At 41.1% G+C, this 22,704-nt stretch overlaps 3 protein-coding genes across 4 annotated transcripts in view; 1 reads left to right on the top strand and 2 right to left on the bottom strand.

Annotated features, from left to right (window-relative positions):
* The window catches only part of acin1b (apoptotic chromatin condensation inducer 1b), an 18,836-nt gene extending 18,541 nt beyond the window's left edge, over positions 1 to 295 (bottom strand). The window contains 1 exon segment of the mRNA XM_010775615.1: positions 72 to 295. Within this exon segment, the coding sequence (XP_010773917.1) occupies positions 72 to 97 (26 nt within the window). The 5' untranslated portion in view covers positions 98 to 295.
* fancl (FA complementation group L) lies at positions 139 to 13,276 on the top strand. The gene is made up of 9 exons (XM_010779443.1): positions 139 to 165; positions 1,559 to 1,627; positions 6,319 to 6,469; positions 6,549 to 6,632; positions 8,217 to 8,262; positions 9,865 to 9,946; positions 10,681 to 10,797; positions 12,296 to 12,367; positions 12,730 to 13,276. The coding sequence occupies exons 1-9, from the start codon at positions 139 to 141 to the stop codon at positions 12,763 to 12,765; spliced, it is 684 nt and encodes a 227-aa protein (XP_010777745.1). The 3' UTR covers positions 12,766 to 13,276.
* The window catches only part of LOC104949262 (serine/threonine-protein kinase VRK1-like), a 24,820-nt gene continuing 14,911 nt past the window's right edge, over positions 12,796 to 22,704 (bottom strand). Inside the window, exons 9-14 of one of the 2 annotated variants that reach the window (XM_010775596.1) lie at positions 21,091 to 21,211; positions 20,854 to 20,912; positions 16,507 to 16,673; positions 14,167 to 14,310; positions 13,304 to 13,504; positions 12,796 to 13,151 (exon numbers count right to left, since the gene is read on the bottom strand). In XM_010775596.1, the coding sequence (XP_010773898.1) occupies positions 12,813 to 13,151; positions 13,304 to 13,504; positions 14,167 to 14,310; positions 16,507 to 16,673; positions 20,854 to 20,912; positions 21,091 to 21,211 (1,031 nt within the window). In that variant the 3' untranslated portion in view covers positions 12,796 to 12,812. The remainder of the gene's footprint in view (positions 13,152 to 13,303; positions 13,505 to 14,166; positions 14,311 to 16,506; positions 16,674 to 20,853; positions 20,913 to 21,090; positions 21,212 to 22,704) is intronic. The other variant, XM_010775603.1, reaches the window with a different exon arrangement.

Raw genomic sequence — 22,704 nt, 5'->3', positions numbered from 1 at the left:
AACCCCATCGTTTTCTGTATTCAGGAGGTAAAGGTACTAAAGCCTCGAGTCGCCCTCTGCCTCACTCTTACCCGTTTTTGTTGCCTTCGGACAGCATTACGACCGGCCTTGAAGGGGAACCCCCGGGGAAGACAGAAAATGACACTGCCGCTGGAGGCTATCCCGGTCAGGCGTGGGTGGAAAAAGGTGACGAAGAATTTAAACAATCCGGTCTCGGTTTTCTCTGCTGCTTATTAGCCGTGCACTGCGTCGGTATCAAGGATGCAATGCATGCATGACGGCCATGTTGGCTAGCCAGAGCAGTGTCAAGTCTCCTCGAGAGAGAAGAAGAGTGTCTTCCGGTAGAAGATTACCAAAATAAAAGCTCTGTTAGCTTCTCGGCTAAAACGTGTCGCACTCGGTAAAGAAGTGTTGAATAAGCAAGGGCGTAAACTGAATGGAAAAGGGTTTAACGGTTACACGAAGAATACAACCAGAGAAAGCGGAGAAGGACGTTTCTCAAAGCAACATTAGAAGCAGGTTGTGGGGCTGCCGCATTAAATGCGTGACAAGAAATACAACCTGCTTTAATAGAAAGTGTGAGGGAGAAAGCAGTGGGAGTTTTAAAAAAAGAGTCCAGTTTAAGAAATGTTGAAAACATCCTGAAAGCTCTGACCAATGTTTTATATTGAAACAGGCGTTTATTTTGCCTTTAATGCCAGTATAGTCCTTTCATAGTCAAGGACCAAAAGAACACATATTCAAGTAAAACTGCAAGTTGTTAGTACACAAGTTAATATAATTTAAAAAATAGCAGAATTTATTAAACTATACATCATTTTTGATAAAAACAAAGAGAGCCTCCAGAGAAATGTATGCCACATCACATAGAAATCAATATTTTGGTTCACGAAAACAAACACTATAGTTTTATTTATTTTTACACCAGTAAGCCACACATGATTTGAAAAATGAATTCCCTTTTTCATTAAGATTAAAGGTGGGGTAGGTAAATTTGTGAAACCGGCTCGAGTGCGCTAGAATTTGAAAATATACAACCAGAGAAAATCTGCCACTTCCTTACAGAGCCCCTCCTCCAACACACACGAATGCGTACATGACCAATGAGGGCACGAGATAAGTTTGCGCACAGATGGAAGGCTGACAGGCATAGGCCATCCAGTTATTTTAGCCGGGCCGGCTAAAATGATTGGATGTGCTTTTTACAGCGCTACGGCTTCCACAGATGACATTTTTTTATGGATTTATTGTCAAAGCACTAAAGATATTCATTGCTATCGGGATGTGAAGAGCATTCCATGGAATATAACAAAAAGAGTTTCTGAAATAAATGATATTGAACTTCCATAAAGATATAAGTAGGTTTAAGTAACATAATAAAGATGACTAGCACTAATAGTAAATACTAGACAGTCTTCAAGTAATAACCAAGAACAAACTAAGGAAGGCTTCTCATAAAGGCCAGACATACAGTACAGCAACAAGGAGCGGTGGAGTGACCTCTCATTGTTACGTAATACAGAAGCAGCTCTAACGGTCCTTTCTTCTCCACCCTTAGCACCCTGTGGAGGCTCCTGAATGCTCTGCTGACCTGCCAGTGCCTCTGGCCATGACATGGACACCACAGGTATGTGCATGTGCAATGATACAGTGTCAACAGTAACTATTTATCCATCCCTCAATTTGTTTGACAAAGTAAATGGTTAGCAAGCAGTGTTGAAGATAACTAAGTTCTGTACTCAAGTACTATTTTGACCAACTTGTACTTTAGCATATGTATTTTGTGCTACTTATACTCCTACTCCATTACATTTCAAATATTGTGCTGTTTACATCAGGCTAAGTTACTTACACATAAAAAAACATGATAACTGAGACAAGGGAACCAGACATGATAAAAAGCAAAGTTATTTCTGCGTTTAAGGACTTACTGCAACACTTTATTACTTATAAATAGTCAGCCAACCCGTCCTCAATGATCCTCCGAGCCTCGCATTAGGAAAAGGTTGATGTTTCCATCCAATAGTTGTAATGTGAGCTCAAACTGTGATTAAGAGCCACATCAATACACTTGACTCATCCTGGTGCATGATTGGACAAAACACTTCTCTTCTGTAATAAGACGTCTTATTCTCGCCCCTCAAATTGAGTCCACTGTAATTGTCATTCAAGTGTTTTGATGATTTGCTGTGGGCTCTTTGTATCTCTTTGCTTCCTCATTATTGTTGTTTGCCGTCTCGCTTCTTTCACTCTGCCTCTGCTTTCCATCTCTGTCACTGCCTCTGAGTCTGTGTCACACACACACGTCTTTTTTTGTTTTGTTGCTACACTTTATTTTTTCAGTCGCTCTGGCCATCATATCATAACAAGGCCTCTCAGTGGACAGGCTTACTAGTGTTTTAAGTATGTGCGTGCTTTGAGTGAAAGTGTAGGCAAAAATCAAAGGTGTGTGTGTGTGTGTGTGTGTGTGTGTGTGTGTGTGTGTCAGGCGTACAGTGAGGACCAGCTTAGAACAGCGCTGCCGTATGGAGTCTGTCTGCCTGCTGCGCCGTTGATGGATCTCTCCCACCTTGCAACATGAAGTGTGTGTGTATGTGCTTGCGTCTGCGCCAAGTGTGTTTTTGTCTGTGTGTGTGTGTGTGGCAGGGGAAAGCCCTGTCTGTCGGCAGTCCTGACATGTTCATTTGAATGAGTAATTATTGCCTGCTCTGTTGCAGGGCCAAGACATGCCACTCAGTGCATTTGTGTGGAACTTGAATGGGAAGAGAATTAAACCTGTGTGTGTGTTTGTCTGTCTATGTGTTTAGTTTGTGTCCTTTGTGCTGGGAGACTACACCAAGGTGGTTTTTAACAATCAAAACAGGGTTCTGTGTGAATAAGACGCTGGATGGACACCAGGGCTACAGTTAAGTGCAAATTGTAGCCTGACTCATAGTCCTGCCTGTTTGTTTAAATATATAGATTATTCTATATTTTTTTTCACAATACATTTGAATTATTTTTTTAAATCACAGCTGTTACCTCAGTTATGAAAAAGCCATTCAAGAGCTTAAAACCATTTTCTTTGGTGATCATGGGATGCTATTGTACTTTAGTTTGTGTGATTACATTTGTAAAGCTGTAACTAGTTAGAATTAGTTATGGTTAGTAATAGTTTGACTGAATAATGATCTAATTTGTCATTACTTATTGTTTTTTAATTGAATTATTCAATCAATTGTATAAGCACTGGCCATTAGTACAACAATTTGGAAAGAGTCAGCGAATACCCCATAGGTGAATCTCTGAAGCTTTTATGATTGTTATGCTTTTGCTATCATGTGACTAAATAAGACAATTAAACGTCATCATGCCGAACATTAGCCACCTTTAGCTTAGCGGTGGTGAAGTGAAGTCATTGACTGTTAGTTACTTCCTTCATAGCCGTACATTAGCATTTCACTTTATTTACACTAAAACATTTAAAAAGGCGAGCCAAAGGTGTTACGCTTCTGCATTTACTGACATACTATAATGCTGTATTCACACGATACGCGTTGCCGTTGTGTTTCTGAGTGTTGCCGCCCGACTTGGCGGAAGTGCTACCTTTGCTGTTGATCACTGCTTGAAATTGTTGCAGAACGCTGCAGTAAAAGTTACAATTATTTGAACTCTGGCTTTGTGCTGCTCACCTTTCAACGCGGTACCAATCAGGTAACAGCCCAAAGAAGGGCCATAAGCTAGAAGGGTATGTCATCATGGAAACACAACCTAACTAGCTGTTGACTCGTGGTGAACAAAGGGCAAATTGTGTATAATTTGAATGCCGCTTTAGAGTTGATTAGTGATCTACTACGAAATTGCCAGATTAGGTCTTGTGATTTAAAACCCATGGGTATTCTATAAATAAATTCCATTCTATAGTTCAATGTCGATGATGTAAATAAGAGGGAAGCCTGCCTACCTTTTTAAGCGAAATTAAGGTCAGCCAGAGATGGCATACATAGATAAAGAGTACTGATCGAGGATCAGATCTCACCTCAGATTCAGTGTCTTTCATACTTTCTTACAGCTTTCTGCTCTCACATGTTGTTCTCAAAGATGCAGCAGGAATTCAATTACCAGCTCTTTTTTTTTTCTTCTTTCTGAACTGGGCCGAGCATAGTTATCCTGAGCTGTAACCGTAATCATGCCACTGGCATTAATTGGGCTGTAATTGCCGAGGCTCTCAGCACCTGGACGATGCTTAATTGTGTGCACTGTGCTGGCACAATGACCCATAATTTTTGGTTCATTTTACCCACTAATTTTTTCTCTCTCATTCCATCTGTATTGGTCTCTGACACCTCTATCAGCCTCCCTTTCTCTCCTCTAAGTGTGAGAGTGTGTATGTAGGTGTGTGTGTGTGTCACAATGTTTGTGTGCTTTAAGTTGTTACCGTTTTAACCAACCTGCCAATTGATATATGCACTTTCAGTTCACTCCAGTTTCCCTGTAGTATTTTTATAGTTTTTAAGTGTTGACTTATTTAAAGTGGACCTATCATGCTATATTTGAATAATATAATGTAGGACCATACCTATATAAGGCATATTTATACTTTTTATTTTTCAAAATACCAAACAGATCATGCATTTTATCCATTCCTCATTTCGCTCAATTTAACACTGTCTTTGCATGGGCTGATTCTGTGAGAACAGCACCATCTACAGGCCTGGCATATGTACTACAGCGTCTCCAGCGCTTTCGAACGGCAATGTCCGTGGCTGTCTCCTCCTGATTGGTGGAGTTGGCCCAATAGCCGTAGCGTCACTTCTGTGACGTCACAGAAGTGTTCAAATCTGGATCAGTCTGTATCAGATCGGTTGCAGCCCCTTTTTAAGAGATTTGGGTATGGAGGAAAATAGAGACGGTTGTGTTTTCTGACACTTGGTGAGTTCCCTGGAACACCGGGGACACATATTCATGTAGAAAAGACGTACAAAAGTGCATTTTGCATGATAGGTCACCTTTAAGTTACTTGTTTTGTCTGACCAATCCAAAGTCGAATGACTACAAGTGCTTAGTTTACTACCAGACAATCAATGGAAATTAGGACAACCATTCACATACACCTGCAACAAACTACAGACATTCCCATCAGCCTCAGCTGTACAGTTCTTTGTGTGCAGTTCTGATTAGCAGAAGCATGTTAATATTTTAATGAAAGATGGGGAAAGTGGAAAACGTTATGCCTGTTTAGCATCAACGTGTTATCATTGTCATTCAGAGCATGTTAGTGTGCTAATGTTAGCATTTTACTTAGAGTACAGTCTTAAGCTGTGTGTCCACACAGCATCCTTTTCAGGCTGAGCCTCAAATCAGCGTTTTATCTACGGTATCTTGACAGCGTATCACAGCTTCTGTATGACAGACTAGCTTCGCCTCTAGATTATTATTATTTATGCTATATATTTGTTTGAAAATGTTTCACCATGAACACCAACCAGAAGTTTGTTTGAATGAGCTTCACTGTGCAGTCCGACAGCTTTAGAGCGAGGAGGATAATGTTTACGTGGCAGCAACTCCTACAGGCAGCAACTATCAGAAGAAAGAGTCCTGGACTGGGCCGTTTGAAGAACTTCCTCCTTAACCCTTAAAGTTCTACACTTATTTTGCATTGTGTGGAGTTCTAACAGGCTCGGACGAATTGCTGGAGGCTGTCAGAGTACAATGCAGAATAACTTAATTTCACCAACAACACTAAACAGTCCAAGCAGACCCTGAGATCATACTGCTAAGCAACAGTTTTATAAACATATTTATAGCTAAAGCACTCTTAATTCTCGTCAGTTTACCTTGGTGAAGGACCAACCTCTTTGATATACCCTTTTGGGCATGTTCTAATAGTGGTGCTCTCATTCACTCGTCTCTGCACTTAGTTGGCCTTGTTTTTTTCAAACTAGTTCACATACATTCTACTCTTAACAGATACAAAATTGAAAATATTAGGTTACTTACAACTACATTGTATAACACAGCATTTCATGCAAAGTATCAACAACATCCAGGGTCCACCGCCTTTGCTCCAACAAACAAATTCAAAAAAGACGCCACCACTCAGAAACAGCCGCTATGCGGACTCAGGCCTTTTAAAGGTTTTTTCTTCAAACAAGAAAAAGCATGTTAATTATTCAGCTTTATATCTAACTGTTCCCCTTGCTTCCAGAAATTACATCTGCTGTTTGGACACGGTTTTGTTCGGTAACAATAAAGAACCAGTAGTCTAACCGAAGCTTTAGGATACATCTGGTTTCTCTTAAAAATAAATGTGCTTTTTCTGATCTTTTGTTCATTAAGAGCACTCTGGAGCAGCTCCACAGTCAGTTCCTGCTGCTCTTGGAGTCCCTGACTGAGTTCTGGGATGTCCTGGATGAGATTGACAGTAAGACCTGGATTCTGGAGCCGGAGAAACCCAGCCGCTCCGACACCATGAGGCGGATCGCCATCGGTACACTTTATGTTTAACTGAGTTTTCATACTGATCATGTATACAGTTCATGTAAATGATACATCCCGTCTGTGTGCAGGAAACAACACATCCATCAAGGTGGAGGTGGATCCCAGACACCCAAAGATGCTGCCAGAGTGCTGCCTGCTGGGAGCCGAGCATGGTGGGTAGTCAAACCCCAGAGACATGGCCACACTTGAAAGTTTGTTTTCCGGCACAAGAAGTGTATCTGCACTATTACACACTCAAACTGACACACTTCATTAGGGCGTGTGAAATCCTCTCCTTGTTATAACACAGGTAGCATGAGGTTTAGGAATACATTGTTTACTAAAGTCCTTTCATGTGACACATACAGATTACACCAAATGTATATTTATTTATTTAATTTTTTTTAATATATATATATATCAAATGACACATTAGAAAAAAAAACGTGTGATTCCTGGAAATCTATCAAAGTAATTTGGAAAGTGTTGCCTTCATTTGTTATTAACACTAAAAAAGTATATTGACAACTAGGATTTTCTAACTGACAGGGGCATTTTTGTCCCTTTTTGTGTAAATGAGTCACTTGCAATCATGACAATTTGTTAAAGGGGCCTATTCTGCTTTTTGGGGTTTTTCCCTTTCCATTTGTGTGCATGTAAATGGTCTGCAAAGGCTAAAATCTCTGTGTTCTCTCCCACACACCCCCTCCCACCCTGCCTGAAAGGCCTCCATTGGACTCCTTTGTTTACTTCCAGAACATAATGACATCACTATGTTCTCTTGGCTAGTGCTCCAACACATTGTAGATGTTATGCTAAGAGGCGGGACATTTCCGACACATCTCTTAAAAATAATGTAAACATGTTTGCATAATATGTCCTCTTTAATCTACCTTAATTACCCCCAAATGTTTTATCTACATTACATTTTACAAAAACCCCAGAAGCAGCAAATTCTCACATTTAGGTAGTTGCTTGTTTTGGCAAGTTAAACAATAATCTAAATCATACACTAATCATTTGATTGATTAATTCCTAAACAACTAATGGGAATAACTGTGTCCTGAGACTCTTCATCAGATGCCTGTTTTTATAAAATAATTGGCCACCTTAGGATCATCCCAGGCAATAAAGTGCAGATTCAGCTCGCCATTATCCAGATCAGATGGTCTGGGCTCCAACCAGACTACTCATGTTGCCTGTTGTCTGTCGTCGTGTCAGAAGACTTTGCCACAATGTTTTCATTCCCGCCACGCCGACACCGGAGTCAGCCTGCGAGCTCCGGCTTTCTATTTAAGTCCCCGTCAATTGTCGTCCATTGTTTCTGTAAACCCAAGGTCACACAACTCCTAGCCTGTTGCCTAGCAATGCAACTCAAAAGATATTAAACAGATACACACTTCAGCCGGCAAGACGGGAGGCAGGCGGAGACCCTCAAATACGAGGGGTCGCGCACAATATTGCTTTTTGCATGTAGGAATAGCAAATAGTGAAAGTGATGAGTGCTGCACGGAGACAAAGCTCCCCGTGGAACAGAGCCACGGCGATGGTTCAGATGTGACAGCGCTGACGGCCTGTTCTCTAATAACAGAGGGCCAGAGTATGCAGAGTGAGGTTTTTTTAAGGCAGTCGTAATTTTCGGAGGGCTTATATACAATAAAAACGGAATCCGCAGGTGCTTGAAATCAAATTTCAAGGCTTTTATTAGTATTACCGTTTACACTCTACACCAAATAAATCCCTTCTCCTTGTTGCAGTGGTGACTCCGCTGAGGAACAAGCTGAACGCCAACATGCACCTGTGGTAAGGGTTCTGTCTTCACAAGCATGTTGTACTACGTTTTATATCATTCAATTAATTAGATTTATTGTCTTTCAGAATAACTTTTGCTAGATAATGCAATGATCACATTATTATTTACTAAACCTGTACGATTCAGACTTTTGCTTTTGCTCGGTTTTATTGGGTTTAAGATATATAAGGAAGTGATTACTTTTGCATAGTTATTCTCATTTTGATTGAAAATATATTTCCCTTTCCTGTAGTGTGTTATATAGGTTTTTGTGTATTTAAATGGTCTGCAAAGGCTAAAATCCCTGTGTTCCCTCCAGAGGGAGTTTTTCTCCCACACACTCCCCATTGGACTCCTTTGTTTACTTCAGGAACATAATGACATCACTATGTAACACTCACGCTTCTTGTGGCTAGAACACATTGTACTTGATAAGCTAAGGGGCGGGACATCTCTAAGAGGTTGACCAATCACAACAGAGTCGGCCAGCTAACCAATCAGAGCAGACTGGTTTCAGACAGAGGGTGAAAAGAGGTGCTGCAGCACAGGCAGTATGAGAAAAATAAAGAGCTTTTTGAACATTAAAGAAAGAGACATGTCACAGTAGAGGCACTAAATAGAGAATATGAACCTGGAGTTTTGAATAATAGTGCCCCTTTAAAGGGAACATGGCGTGTTTCTCAAAGAGAATCTGTACCAAACAAATACGTTGAGGATCCACTTCAGAAAAACAGAAAATGCTGCTGTTCTCTTTGAGTCCTTCATATCTAAGGGTACTGTGGGACTACGTTGTTTGTGTTCCCAAGGACAATAGAGCATCTATTTTTATTCCTGGTCTTGCTCCATGGTGAACAAAAACTGTGCTTAAATGGGCAAGAGGAAAGCATGGTTGTAGCCGGTGGGTAGCACAGTACTGCTTGGCTAAATAATGGAGCTAAATAATAATAATAATAATCATTTGAATTTATATAGCACTTTTCAAGTCTCAAAGTCGCTTAAATGCTATGCTAACGTGAACAATCAAGGTTCTATCGAGTTACGTTATGATATGGTAAAGCCCTATTCAGTCAATGTGAGCATTGGGCATGGGTACATTTTAAGTTATCATGTTGTGTCCAAAAGTAATATTGTAAAATCATTATAAAATAGATATTAAAGAGGAATTTATTACCTTTTTAACAACAAAAAACAGTATGCCAATGTTAAAAATAAGAGTACCGCAAAGTACTCGATAATTTTCAATGTTGTTTTTTACAGTTTTTTAATCTATTCCAGAGTTAAGCATCCTGGAATATTATTGGTATTGACTACATTTCTAGAATTGCGAAATACTAAAGTCCCACCACTATGATTATCATCGAAAAGACCCACACAGCTACTCTTCAGTTTAAAGTAAAGCACATATCTTAACTCTCACCACAGGATTTAACATTTGCCTCTCTGCATGACACGTCTGAGGAAAATCTCCTCCACTGCTGTTCAGTTTGAATCAGCTTTAGCTTTTTTTTTTAATACCAATGGTGAAAGTCTCCTAATCATCCCCCAGTGTCTTTGCAGGCTCATTTGCATGTGGTTAATTAGTGTGTGAAGGAGCTGTCTGTGGTCTCTGGCAGGAACCCGGACTCCAGCGTCTTGCACAACCTCCGGGATGTTTTGGAGATCGAATTCCCGTCACCTGCCACCCACGAAAAATCTGTACGTGACACAGTTGCCCCCTTTCCATTTCAAACATGTCCGTTCCCATCACGATTACCTTCAAGCGAGTGTGTTTATGTGTGTGTGTATCCTCCAGTTTGTGCGTCGGTTTGAGCTCCGAGTTATAAGGGGGTGGACATACGATACTGCCTATTTTTCTGTTCATTTCCATATTTTTTCTCTCTGTGTTGTTGTTCCATGAGGTGGGCACAAATTCTCCTTTAATTGGGTTGTTTACAGAAAAGATCATTAGAATAACAAAGATGGCAGAATTCTCTGCACTATCAAATCACTTTAATCACGCAAAAAGCATTTATCTCTCTGTTTCTGAGGCTCGGGCTCCCCCCCTCCCCTCCACGTGGAAGGGGTTTAAAGGGCGCCGTGTTTATCTGCTGTCGCCGCGGTGATTAATGCTTCGGCTTCATTAACATTCAGAGGAGTGCAAAAAAGTTGGGTTGACCAGATGTTGATTTATTTTTTATACCTGCCATCCTCTCTTAATGGATAGCTCCAGAAAAACAGGAGCTTCTCATTATGCCAAAATGCAAACGAGGCGGAGAGAAAAGTGTGTGTGTGTGAGGGGGGGGATTCGGGGTGTTACAGGGTGATGTTAGCACTGCAGTTTTAACTAGACGCTTGTTTAACACTAAGTGGTTACAGAGGACCTGCCCATATCTTAAGCATCGTGTATGTGAGAAATCACGCTGTGTATTTATTAATGTGTGTGTGTGTAGAGCTTCAGTGTGGAGTGTGGGATCTGTTACTCCTATCGTCTTGAAGATGCGATCCCTGATCAGGTGTGCAATGACCCTCGCTGCGGCCAGCCATTTCACCAGGCCTGTCTTTACGAGGTATGGAGACACACACACGGCTGTGAGGAGCATCTAGAGATTACATAGTTCATCGTTCTAAAAAACTGAAGGTTATGTAAGTGAATAGACAGGTGTCATTCTTAATGTTTCAGTTGAGAATGATAAAGTAACACAGGCTTTATGGATAATTAAGATTACAAAAATATGAATTCCAGTGATATTCCCCTCCATGACGTTTGGGGACTCAGAATAGAATAGTGAAAACGTCCAAGCAGCAGCAGCGGATATATTCTGACATTCACTGGTATGGTATGTAAAAAAAGAATATGTAAAAAGTCATAGCATAAAAAAGTACAATTTTTTTTAATTGTATTTCATTAAAAAAAGATCAGGAAAAATTCATTGTATATAATGTTGAAAAAAAGTCAGTGTAGTATCTCGAAAAAGATTTTAATAAAACATGACATACGCGTATGTCAAAAAAAAAAAAAAATGGTCATAGAAAAGGAAGTTGGGAATATTCCAGAGTCATAATAATGTAAAAAATTAGTTCAAAGAGTGTTAATTAGAGAAAAACATAATTCCATAATATTTTATGCAATGATTGGACATAACCCAAACTCATTTGTGAAATTTTTTTTATTTGATCCAATAGTTGTGAAAAAAAAGAAAATTGTTCAATTGCAACAAGATGTGTTTGTATTCTGGAAAAATTATACAATACTGATAATACATTCAATAGTTGTGCTTTTCAGCCTTAATACAACCACAGATAATTTCATTAAGAGCCCATAATGTTAAAGTGAGCCAGGTGGAAGATTTCTGTCACAGCATTGGTCCTTCTCAGGTTTGCTACAAATCTTTTAAGTGTTTTAAAAACTGTATTGTTATCTCTGATACCGATAGCACCGTTTTTTTCAGCTCGGCACTCAGAGGTAAGGAGAAGGATTATTAAAGGTGGAGCACTGCTGAGGACACAGGAAATGAGCTCCAACTGCCTGAGCAGGGACTACTTTGTTGAAATACTGTGTATAGAGTGGTGCAGTGACCCTAAAGTTAGCATCTTCCTGGTTCCCTTCACCAAAATCAATGGGGATTTAAAAAAATACAATCTGTGGCAAACAAACATCTTCAATAAGGATAATCTCCACATATTAACACAGCTTTTATAAACATAAATACGATAACCAGATTTAAAAATGCTAACGTAGAACAAAAATGTACTAACCACAGATCTTAATTATGCAATGTAACCAAAGCCCAACAATAAAAACCCAATCAAGACATGTAAACTTGGGAGTGCTAACTCATTTCCAGGTGTAGCTCCTGCACCACTCTATTCACTTAGACGCAGCATACAGACGTTTCTTTAGAGCTTACTAAGCTTAGTGTAAGGGAGAAATGCCTTAAGTTCCACATAAAAGCCCTTAAAATGCTTATCTTGAAAAGTGTGCAGTAATAAGTGTACATTGAAACAAGGGGTTATTATCACTTGACATATCGGATCCAAAGTGTCTTTTCTTCTTCTCTCCTCCAGTGGCTGCGAGCGCTCTCCTCCAGCAGGCAGAGCTTCAACATTGTGTTCGGAGAGTGTCCTTACTGCAGCAAGGTGTGTGTGAGAGAGAGAGAGAGAGAGAGAGAGAGAGAGAGAGAGAGAGAGAGAGAGAGAGAGAGAGAGAGAGAGAGACCTTCACTGCAGCCTCAATAGAACACATTCATCTTACTTAATTAGCACAAATCTTTACATAGCCTTCTCTCTGTACACTGTATTCAGTTTTTCTCATGCTGCTCCTCGTGTGATGCACAAAGTTAAGTGTTTGATACTCCATATCTATCATTTAATCAGAGGCAGTTTTATGACTTTGTTTGGGAATCCTTCATCTACAGTCCAGTTAGACACAAGAGCCCACTTCATTTGTTCACAAAGCCATCTCTCGTACCACTTTCAATAAGCTTCTCCTTCTGTTTCAGCCTATTACGGTGAAATTGGCCGCCCAGAAGTCCTAAGGAGTGTGTTCCAGTGATGAAAGACTGGTAGATCCCTTTAATGTTTTTCAAAAAGGTTTGAATTCACGTTGGCAAGCACCAAGAGCAGCACCCAGGAAGAAGAAGACGCCGGCGAAAAAGAACATGGAGAACCATCCGTTCCTGCGCGTGGGAGTAGCTTCCTGTTCAGAGTTATGTGTGTGTTCGTACCCCTGAATCTGAGACGGGTAACGGTCCTTCTCCTGGAGTTTTAGAGCGGCCCACCCCTGGCTCACACACTCATGGGTGGGCCGCCCTCCCTCCCATCTCTCCCCCTGTGCTTCACAGTGTTTCCTCCTGTGAGTTAGGAGTTGTCGTTTCTTTCTCTCCATCGCGGAAAAGCCGTCTGTTTTTCTGCCCGTATATTTCTGTTAAAGATTAAAGTGTTGGCTTTTTATATAGGTGTAAACTTTTTTCTTCAAAACATCTAAACTAATAATTATTTGTTTTATTTAACTTGTACAAATAAACTTCACAGCTAATCAAAAACACTGACTGCTGGAGCTTCCCGTCTTCACACCTGTTTGGACTGAGCTCCGGGGCTGATAGGGGGGCCTCTCAGATAGCATGCAGCGATGGGTTGGGGTCTGGAACTGGCCTCTTCCTCCTCCTCTTCATCCTCCTCTTCATCCTCCTCAGATTCGCTGTCATCTTCCATATAAGTCACAGCACCTCTTGTCCTCAATGATCTGCTGACAGCAGGCACATCTTCAACATCCTTCTAGGAGAAACAGCAAAACATAGCTCTTATTTATTAATTGACTCATAAATGTTTGATTGGATTATTTTGGAGTGCAATGGTATGTGTCCGGATTTAAGAAAAGAAAATATTGTTAAATCATTCTCATTCTGCTTTAGCATTCAAAACATCATGAGTCTGTTGAAAGCGTTATTGAAAGAAAGACTTTGCCACTTCCTGTTGACCCTAGCCACAGATGATTCCATTATCAACATATGATCTGTATTTGGACCATACCATTGAGAAAGTGAAAATTGAGTTTTTCACTTCAATGCAAGCACTCTTTATTCTCAGTGTTCTGTGAGACGTGTTTAAGATTGAGTCTTGGTTTGATACATTTTCTTGAGGCATTCAATTCCGAGATAATTTGTACAAACCTGCTCCCAGGACTATTTCAATGGACGAGAAAGAGTGGTGCGGGAATGAGTCCTTATACTGGAAATGAGTTAACATTTGACCACTTAAGCTTAGCGGTGGTGATACGCATTGTAATGTGTATATAGCCTAACATTAGCTTTTATTTACAGTTATTGTAATTACACTTGTAAAAGTGGTGTGAATGTGTATACAATACATTATGATGCTGTACAAAACTAAAGCTATCATTAGAGGTTTTCAATAACCGGTGACGTTTCAGACCTTACCGGTGATTGAGCCTGAGGTTTAGTGAGGGGCGGTCCTCTTATGTAGCGAGCGGGCACTGGTTTAGCCTTCATCTCCTCTTCATCGTCCTCCACCTCTGCGGGGACAGCCTTGGCTTTGGGTGGTCTTTTGACTCGTCCTGCTTTCTGTTTGACACAAAGGTGGGAGGGTCTTCCAATTAAACTCTTCCTCTTTTAACTTTTGAACTTTTAATTGAATTATTAAGTTATACCAGAAATCCTTTATCCGTCCCACAGCGGGGACATTTACAGAAGTAAAGCAAAGGTAGAGTGCAGATAAAAGGCACATCATAATAAAGGGTATATTGAATTAATAGCAAAAAAAATGATACATATTAATGGTAAACAAAAAAAAAGAAGCAGCATTGTAAGTGAACACATACAAGTATTAAAGTAGCAGCCAGTCATACCAATTGTAAAATTGTTTAACTTTGTGTAGCAACTTCACTCAGATGACATTAAAATGGACTTTTCCCTCTTAAATAAAACTTCCCCCCCAGCATCACTATAATTACCGATAAAATAATAATATATTTATCCAACAGCAGGGGAGCTCTTCAGTGATTGGCTGCGCTGAGCGCCCTTTATCTCTGCTGACATTTACTCTGCGCACTAAGCCGCCGGTAAATGGCCACTTCTGTTTAACTAGGGATCAAACTGGCCAGCACTTTAGCATGGAAATGAAATGACACAAGGAGAGGAGCGGGGATCAGGAGCATAATTGGAGCGGCCCCGCGCTGTGGGGGAAGTGTGTGTCATGAACTTCTTCAAATTGGGCCGTGGAGAGGCGAGCCGGGGCCCGAGGAGTCAAGGAGTGATTCTGCTGAGTTTGAGGCGAATCACAGTCCTCCTCCACCTGTAGATCCGGTTCACATAATCATTGGGGGGGGGCAGAGGCAGAGGCAGGTTAACCCTCCCCTTCACTGCTGTCACGTTTCTCCACTCTGGGGTTAAGAGACTCAAACAGGAAGCCTTGTGACCCGTTGTTCACGGAGTGCAAAAACATTTCATATAAACTCTTCCCTGCTCGCTGTGAACCCGTGATCAAACGCTTCTCAATGGCAGGTTTGTTGAAGAGCAGATGAAGATGTTTTTATGTTGCAGAACTCCAAAGGCAGCACACACACCCATCAGCATAAAGGGGACAGAGTTTAAACGTGTCTCCAGCTTTAAGTTTCAGTGTGTCCACATCCCTGAGGACCTCTCTTGGACGCTTGACACCTCGATCCTAGTTAAGAAGTTTCCCCAGCGTCTTTTCTTCCTGAGAAGAAAAGCCCATCTGTATCCTCAGTGAACTTCTACCACTGCTCCATTGAGAGCACATTCACAAACTGGATCACAGTCTTGTATAGCATCGCACCGCATCAGACAGAAAAACACTGACCAACGCATCATCGGTCCAGCACACGTGGTGTCTGCGGGGGGTGTACAGCATTGTCTCTAACCCCCTACAGACGGTTTGCTCTCCTGCCTCTGGAAGGCACTACAAGAACCTCCATACCAGGACAAACAGGTTCAGAACATGGCTGTATAAAGAGGGTTGAATAAAGCGTACACGGGGCCCCGTTCATTCCTGTCAGAGTTGCTTAGTGGAGCATGAAGTCATAATGGAGCGACTGTAGACTCAAATAGAACCCGGATCATCTAGTGCGGGCCAATAGAGCATGTGCACTTGAATGTTCCTTAAGCCCCGCCTCCGATCTGCCGCTCTCGGCTCAGTCAAAGGAAATGAGGGAACATAACTCTGGAGTCCACCCTAATGATTTAAAAAAAAAAACAAGGGCTATAAAGTGTTTGTATTGAGTTTTATATCAATGGGAAAAAGTCATTTTACCCAATGATGTCACAGACTGAACCAAAAGATGTAGCGCCACTACGAAAATATGCGCACTTCTTTAGGGCTTTGTTTCAGGAAGAGCTTTTTCTCCACTGCTATCACCTGCATGCACCAAGATGACAGCTGCCTGCACCCACCCCACACACACTCCTGGATGCCTTTGACTGACTTTGCACATTGGTCTTAGTCACTTATTCTGTTTATAAACCGTCAAAACGGTTATATCTCCAATAGCGTACTCATATTTATTCAAGTGTCAACGACCGACCACAGTGTATTCATATTTATTCTGTCTATAGAGTTTGTATTACACAGTCTATATCTATACCAGCTCTGTGGTGCATTCAATTTCTTTCCTTCCGTTTATACATATACTGTTCGTACTGTATACTCTGACTTTTAGAAGTATATGTATATTGTTATATTAGGCTATAAAACTATATTAGACACAAAACGTTTACACATGGAAGCTGTTCCTGTCTCACCTTCTCCCTAGTTGGCTTGGTGGTGGACCCCCCTGCGGGTTCTTGTGGCACAGAGAAGTCCAGCCCCCCCGTGTGGACACTGGCCAGCAGATCCTTGAGGTGCTTGTAGTTTGGCTTCTCTTGGTAATCCAGAGTTTTCCCATAACTGAGGAACGCCTCCACCTCATCTGAAGACACAAACACATCAGAATCACATTCTGAAATCCCTTTCCATACCGTATAGATTCACACTTAAAGTATTAGCTTACAGAACAGTACTGACATCAAATCTGATCCTTTTACAACAAACACTATATGCTCTTCTTTGTTCTTTACTAACATTGTAATCCTACAAGTAATCCCCAATGTTTAGAAATGTAACAGTAATCTGATTACGTATTTTTTTTATGTAACCGTAAGGGAAAAACTAGGAGACGTATTCATGCAGAGAAACAAACTGATGAACCTGAAGGTCTCACAAGTCCAGCAAATACACCGCCCCGAAATGTATCTCCTACAGAGAGTAGATTAGCACACAGCTATAGAATGCATTGTTTGTGTGTGTGTAAGGTTCATACACAGCCACTATGCATCACACCCTGGCAGGACGACGTGTATGACACATCCTGCTGTAGAACTTGTCACACACACACACACACAGTTGATGCATCCTCCCGCTCTTATCTGCAGCGGGCAGCCGGGCCTCGTCAGCAGAGGAGGGGCCCGTAACAAACAGACATCACACACCGAGCCTCACACAGGTGTGACCTCCCGTCATAGAGAGGTGAGATAAAACAAGACTAACTTTGAAAGGCGTGTCGATGGGACGGTTGTTTCACCGGTACAGAGTTATTCAGGAGCTTCAGGAAACTGAGGGAAAGATGGAGGGTTTATTCTAGGGGGAGGGACTGGCAGAAAGAGGATTTGATCTATTCATCAGGAACATTGTTGAGGCACGTTTACAGACTGAAGCTGCTTTCACATGAATTGCGGTAAAACGTCTCGGCAGAAGCGCTACATTCTGCATCATGCTCTGCACCTCTTGTATCGCTGATTGTTCGAAACGCAACCAATCAGATAACGGTTGTATGAAATGGTGCAAGCTACAAAGAGCAAATTGTGAATGCAAATGTAGGCAATATTAGAAGATGGACTGCATTTATACAGCGCTTCACATTTAAGAACATGCCCATGCTATCTGGAGAAATATCCGGTTCAGTATCTTGCCCATCGACATGATGACGGCAGGGGCTTGGGATCCAGCGACCAACCTTCTGATTGGAGGACAACCGTCAACCACCTAATGCTCTGGCCCTGTTCAAACCAAAATACGCCCTTCATTCATTGCATTGACAAGTCCCATTGCGTTGGCATCACTGATGTTCCAACGCAAAAATAAATGAACAAAATGCTGGTTCCTCCAACATTGCATGGTGTTGGCCAATTATATCAACCCATGCTTTCCAGGTAAATTAGTTTTAACACGTTAATTGTTGCCTTGAAAACTATAAAATTGGAAACACACCCCCACCTAAACTGCATGGTTGTTTGGGCTGAACCGTAGGAACTGCTAACTCCCAGGACTACTGACCATATTCTGGTTCCATTTCCCAGAAGAAAAAGGAACCCTGAGGATTCCATGGCAGTTATATTACATTATTGCACGGCTTCTGGGAGTATTCCCATCTTTGGATGAGGACGCTAAAGACGCTCTGATCATATCAATCCACAGAATGAAGTCCGGTCAGTTTAAATTCAGCTGTGGTCAAAAACTCAATTGTTTTCTTCTGCCAGAAAACACCTATAATACCTTTTGAATATTCATTTTTATATGTGTGGAGAGCCCCACACTTTGGATTCAAAATGGATGAACTGTCGCCAGTAAAGAAGGTCGTTTAAAGCCCTGGGGCCATTTATAAACGTGGCATACGCTCAAAAGATGGCGTACAATCTTTGCGATTTATAAAAAACAAACTTGACGAGAGGACGTGCGGTCCTCCGCACTCTGACCCATGCGTACGCACAAAAATGGGAAAGATGATAAACTGCGACACCGTTGGCAGAAGGAAGAATGGAGAGAAATACGTGAAAATATTTGCAAAAATGGATTAAAGCCTATCTTTAAAAAATGCTTGTTTGAGACTCCTCAGTGCACACAAAAACATAACTTGGAGAAATAAATAAATAAATAAATACGGAAATGTTATTGAAAACCACCTCAAATATGTTGTCTTGAAGGGGACCTATCATGCAAAATGCACTTTTTGATGTCTTTTATACATCAATATGTGTCCCCGGTGTGTCAGGGAACTCACGCAGCGTCAGAAAATAAAACCCTCTCTCTTTTCCTCCGTGCTCAAATCTCTAAAAACGGGGCTACAACGGAGCTGATCCAGATTTGCGTCGGATATGACGTAATATCGGAAATGTAGACCCACGGCACTATTGGAAACGTTGCCATCAGAAACAATGCCCAACTGTTTTGGACGTAATATGGTCGGTGCATGTTTACTTTAGCATCGCTAACACTCAGAGCTAACCTGTACTGCACAGAGCATGTGTGTGAAGAAGCAGGAAATAAAAAGGAACTCACCTTGTGGTATAACCGGCAAGAGAGAAAGCCTTTGAGCTCCATACTGTTTCAGAAATAATCCTTGATAATCCATGATATGGCGTTTCATCACGGCAGTATTTAGTTTAGACAGTAGCTGCCGGGTCCCGCATGAGCTCAGCCCCCTCCTTTTTTTTTTTTTTTTTAAGCTTTATACATAAAATCAGCAGTTTTTAAACAGGAAGTGAAATAGAGGGATATGAGGCATGGCTAGAAAGAGTGATCTGTTTGGTTTTTTGAACAAAACACTTCATAGACATCTTTTTTATAATAGAATAGATAATAGAATAGAATCGGAGGGATGAAACCCTCTTTAATGGTCTCACATGCAGAGCACACAGCACACACAGTGAAATGTGTTCTCTGCTTTTAACCCATCCTAGTACCAGGAGTCTAGTACTAGGAGCAGTGGGCAGCTATTGTACAGCCGCCGGGGCATGGAGTGAGGGGGGGGGCGGTGTCCGTGGCCTTGCTCAGGGCACCACGGCAGGGCAGGAGGTGAACTGGGACCTCTCCAAGTAGCAGTCCACACTCCGTATGTAGTTCTGTTCGGGGACTTGAACCGGTGACCCTACAGCTCACAGTCCAAGCCCCTACTAACTGAGCCACTGCTATTGCCTAAAAATAGCATGATAGGTGACCTTTAATGTTATGAAATGTATTCTCATAAATGATGCGGTGAACAGAAGGATAGAATTACTTTAAACTGAGCCCGTTTTGCTTTTCTATAGGTTGTATAGATACGAGCATGGTTTATACTATCATGTTTAATGCCGTTTGCCAAGACTTGATAAGTCGCTCATAAAACACAAGAGGTATGGAAACTAAGAACACCATATATTTGGTAAATTGTACAGCTGATATAACAACACATTTGTTTTATTTCCTTTAACTGGTGGATAGTTACTGCAGGGGGGTTGAGATGCACAGGCTGCAGTGAAGAAGCTGATTGACAGCTGGGACACAAACCACCAAATAAAAAAAGAAATTCAGATCCAGTCGTCATGACTCCGCTCCGGAGGGATTCCCCGATACTTTCTTACAGTTTCTCATCATGGGGGGGTCTCCCGTCCCCGGCACAAACACACTGCCTTAGGAAGGTTATGTGTATTTTATCATTAACTTTTTTCGGACCACTTATTTATTTATTTTGGTGACGATCTGACCTTCATGCTGCTAATCTGGTTCAAACTGCATCCACTAAACAATGTGATTTATCTCGACCTCCCCAAAAGAACCAAAATCTGACTCGGTCTGAGATGTCTTTTTTAGCTGTTCTGTCGTCATTTCCTGCTATCTTCTTCCTGCAGTTAGTCTGAATGAATATTAATATGGGGCGTTTCTTTAACTATTTATACGCAAATATGGGCGTTACGTGAAACCCGAAAAAGCTGCACCGCATTTCGAGTTGATTGTGATTTATAAAAGGAAACCGGCGTAGGACGTGCGTGTTTTATAAATCGGAATATTTGTGTGCGTATTTGCTTGCTTTGTCCTACGTACGCCACCTTCCCACGTGAATCCTACGCAAAGCTTTGTAAATGAGGCCCCTGATCACCATATCAGGGTTACTTTCACTTTAATTACCGGCTCTCTCGGCTTTACCATTAGATTCAGTTTGTCTGGTGAGAACAACGTTTAACTAAGGTAGAATGATCTAAATGCAGACAGAGAGATTATTCTCCTCTCCTTCACAGACTGGTCTTGTTTTCAGATTCTCAGTTTACAGTAAATGTTGTCCAGTGACCCTTCCTCACCTGTGCTGGCTCCTCTCACCGACAGCTCTAGGGCTGAGTCTGGAAGATTATCCATCAGTCTGAGAAAGGAGGAGGAGGAGGAGGAGGAGGAGGAGGAGGAGGAGGAGGACGAGGACGACGACGAGGACGACGACATAAAACAGTGACAAGGTGAGGACAGAGGAACCAACAAACTCCAGATGAATAAATACAAATAGTGTATTATCTCTTGGCTATAGAAACAGTACTTTGACCTACCTGGCCTTGGCCTCCTGGACCTGAGTTGGGTTCCTAAGAAGTTTCTCCCAAGGCAGAGACCCACATAACCAGTGAAGAAGACAAAAACCCAAAATCTGCAGGTCCCCACGTCTAGATGGAGCTATACAAAGACAACAAAAAGATAAGCTGGTCAGGAAAACAATGCATCTACTACAATTAATATTATTCCATTATAAATCATGCCACCACAAACATTTCCGGTTTGCGAAAGCTTTTACATTCGTTGGTCAAAGCTTAGCATTTTGTCCTTCTCTTTTAAAGATCAGCAGCGTAATTCCACAAAGAAGTAAAAAGCAGCAGTACAAATGTCAGTGTGAGTTGCTCTCTTATCACAAAGAGTCACCTTAATGTACTTTCAAAGGACGGATCTTTCACCAGAGGAGTCAAGGTTGGACACAAATACCATTTCCAGCACTGGCAAGGTGTTTGTGATTCATGAATAAATCGAGAACTGTGCAGCAGAAAATTCCCTCTTACATTGTGTCTCTTTTCAGTTGGACATTTCTGTTAGGCCTAACGAGATGGAGACTATTGAAGAATCTCTGAGACACTGGACCCTGGACATTATGCTAATAGAATAGCATAATGGTCAGAGTAATCATAGTTACCTCCTCACTAAGACAGAAAGCACTCTGGAGAATTCTAATAGACATAGTTTTACCAAATGATGGCAATAGAATAAAAGATTACGGGAAGACTACATTTCTAACAGTTTATCCTCAGGGGGACATGAATGTTCGCACCAAATTTCATCCGTTGAATATTTGCTAAATCTTTCACAATTTGTGAAGTTTTAAGTCTTTGGCAGTGCTAAAAGAAAAGTTACTTGAGCATGATGGGTCAGTAGGATTCATTCTCTCTGGAACATGAACAATTGAATAATGTCATTCTATATTGGAGACATTTCAGTCTGAAACAAATAATTGGCAGACAAATCATCTGATTTCTCTTAACCTAGAACATTTCAAGGGGAACCCCTCTCTATCTTTTACTAGGTGTAGGGAAGTATTGATAAAATGTTGTTCTGAAAAATTGCCTCAAGTGATTGTCTGTTGAAAATGTCATAGATCTATGTGTCTGGAGCTAATATTGGTACGGTAATAATGACAGACCATACTATTTTGACTGATTAAAGTTATAAATGAAGGCCTGTAAAAGAACACTTTACGGTTGATTATATCATTATTTAACTACCTTTAAGTTTTCATATTGTCATTAGTTGTACTGTTGATGTAATCATTAGTTCATAGAGGAAAACCATTGTACCATTACTGTCTGTCTTTCTGTTACCAGTGTGTTTACTGTTAACCATTTAACTACCAGACCAAGAAAAAAGCTATGGGAAAATTATTTGTTTGCATTTTTTTGTCAAATGGGACACAAATAACCCCAAACAATATTTTCTTTTTTGACTGACCACACAGTTTTGTTTTTTGAGCCTCTACCAAATGGTCGAGCTGGCCTTTTATGGTAAAAGTGCATTTTCAACAATCATCATATACAGTACAGTATTTGTATGCATCAAACTCAAATAAAACACAAACTCAAATACATTTGTTTCTTTTATGGAAAATGAGCAATACCAAGGCACAC

The sequence above is a fragment of the Notothenia coriiceps genome, unplaced genomic scaffold, assembly GCF_000735185.1.
Source record: "Notothenia coriiceps isolate Sejong01 unplaced genomic scaffold, NC01 NC01_scaffold00000339, whole genome shotgun sequence".
In the NCBI taxonomy this organism is placed as follows: Eukaryota; Metazoa; Chordata; class Actinopteri; order Perciformes; family Nototheniidae; genus Notothenia; species Notothenia coriiceps.
The sequence above is the reverse complement of the archived record's forward strand: the minus strand, read 5'-3'. Positions and strand labels throughout refer to the sequence as shown.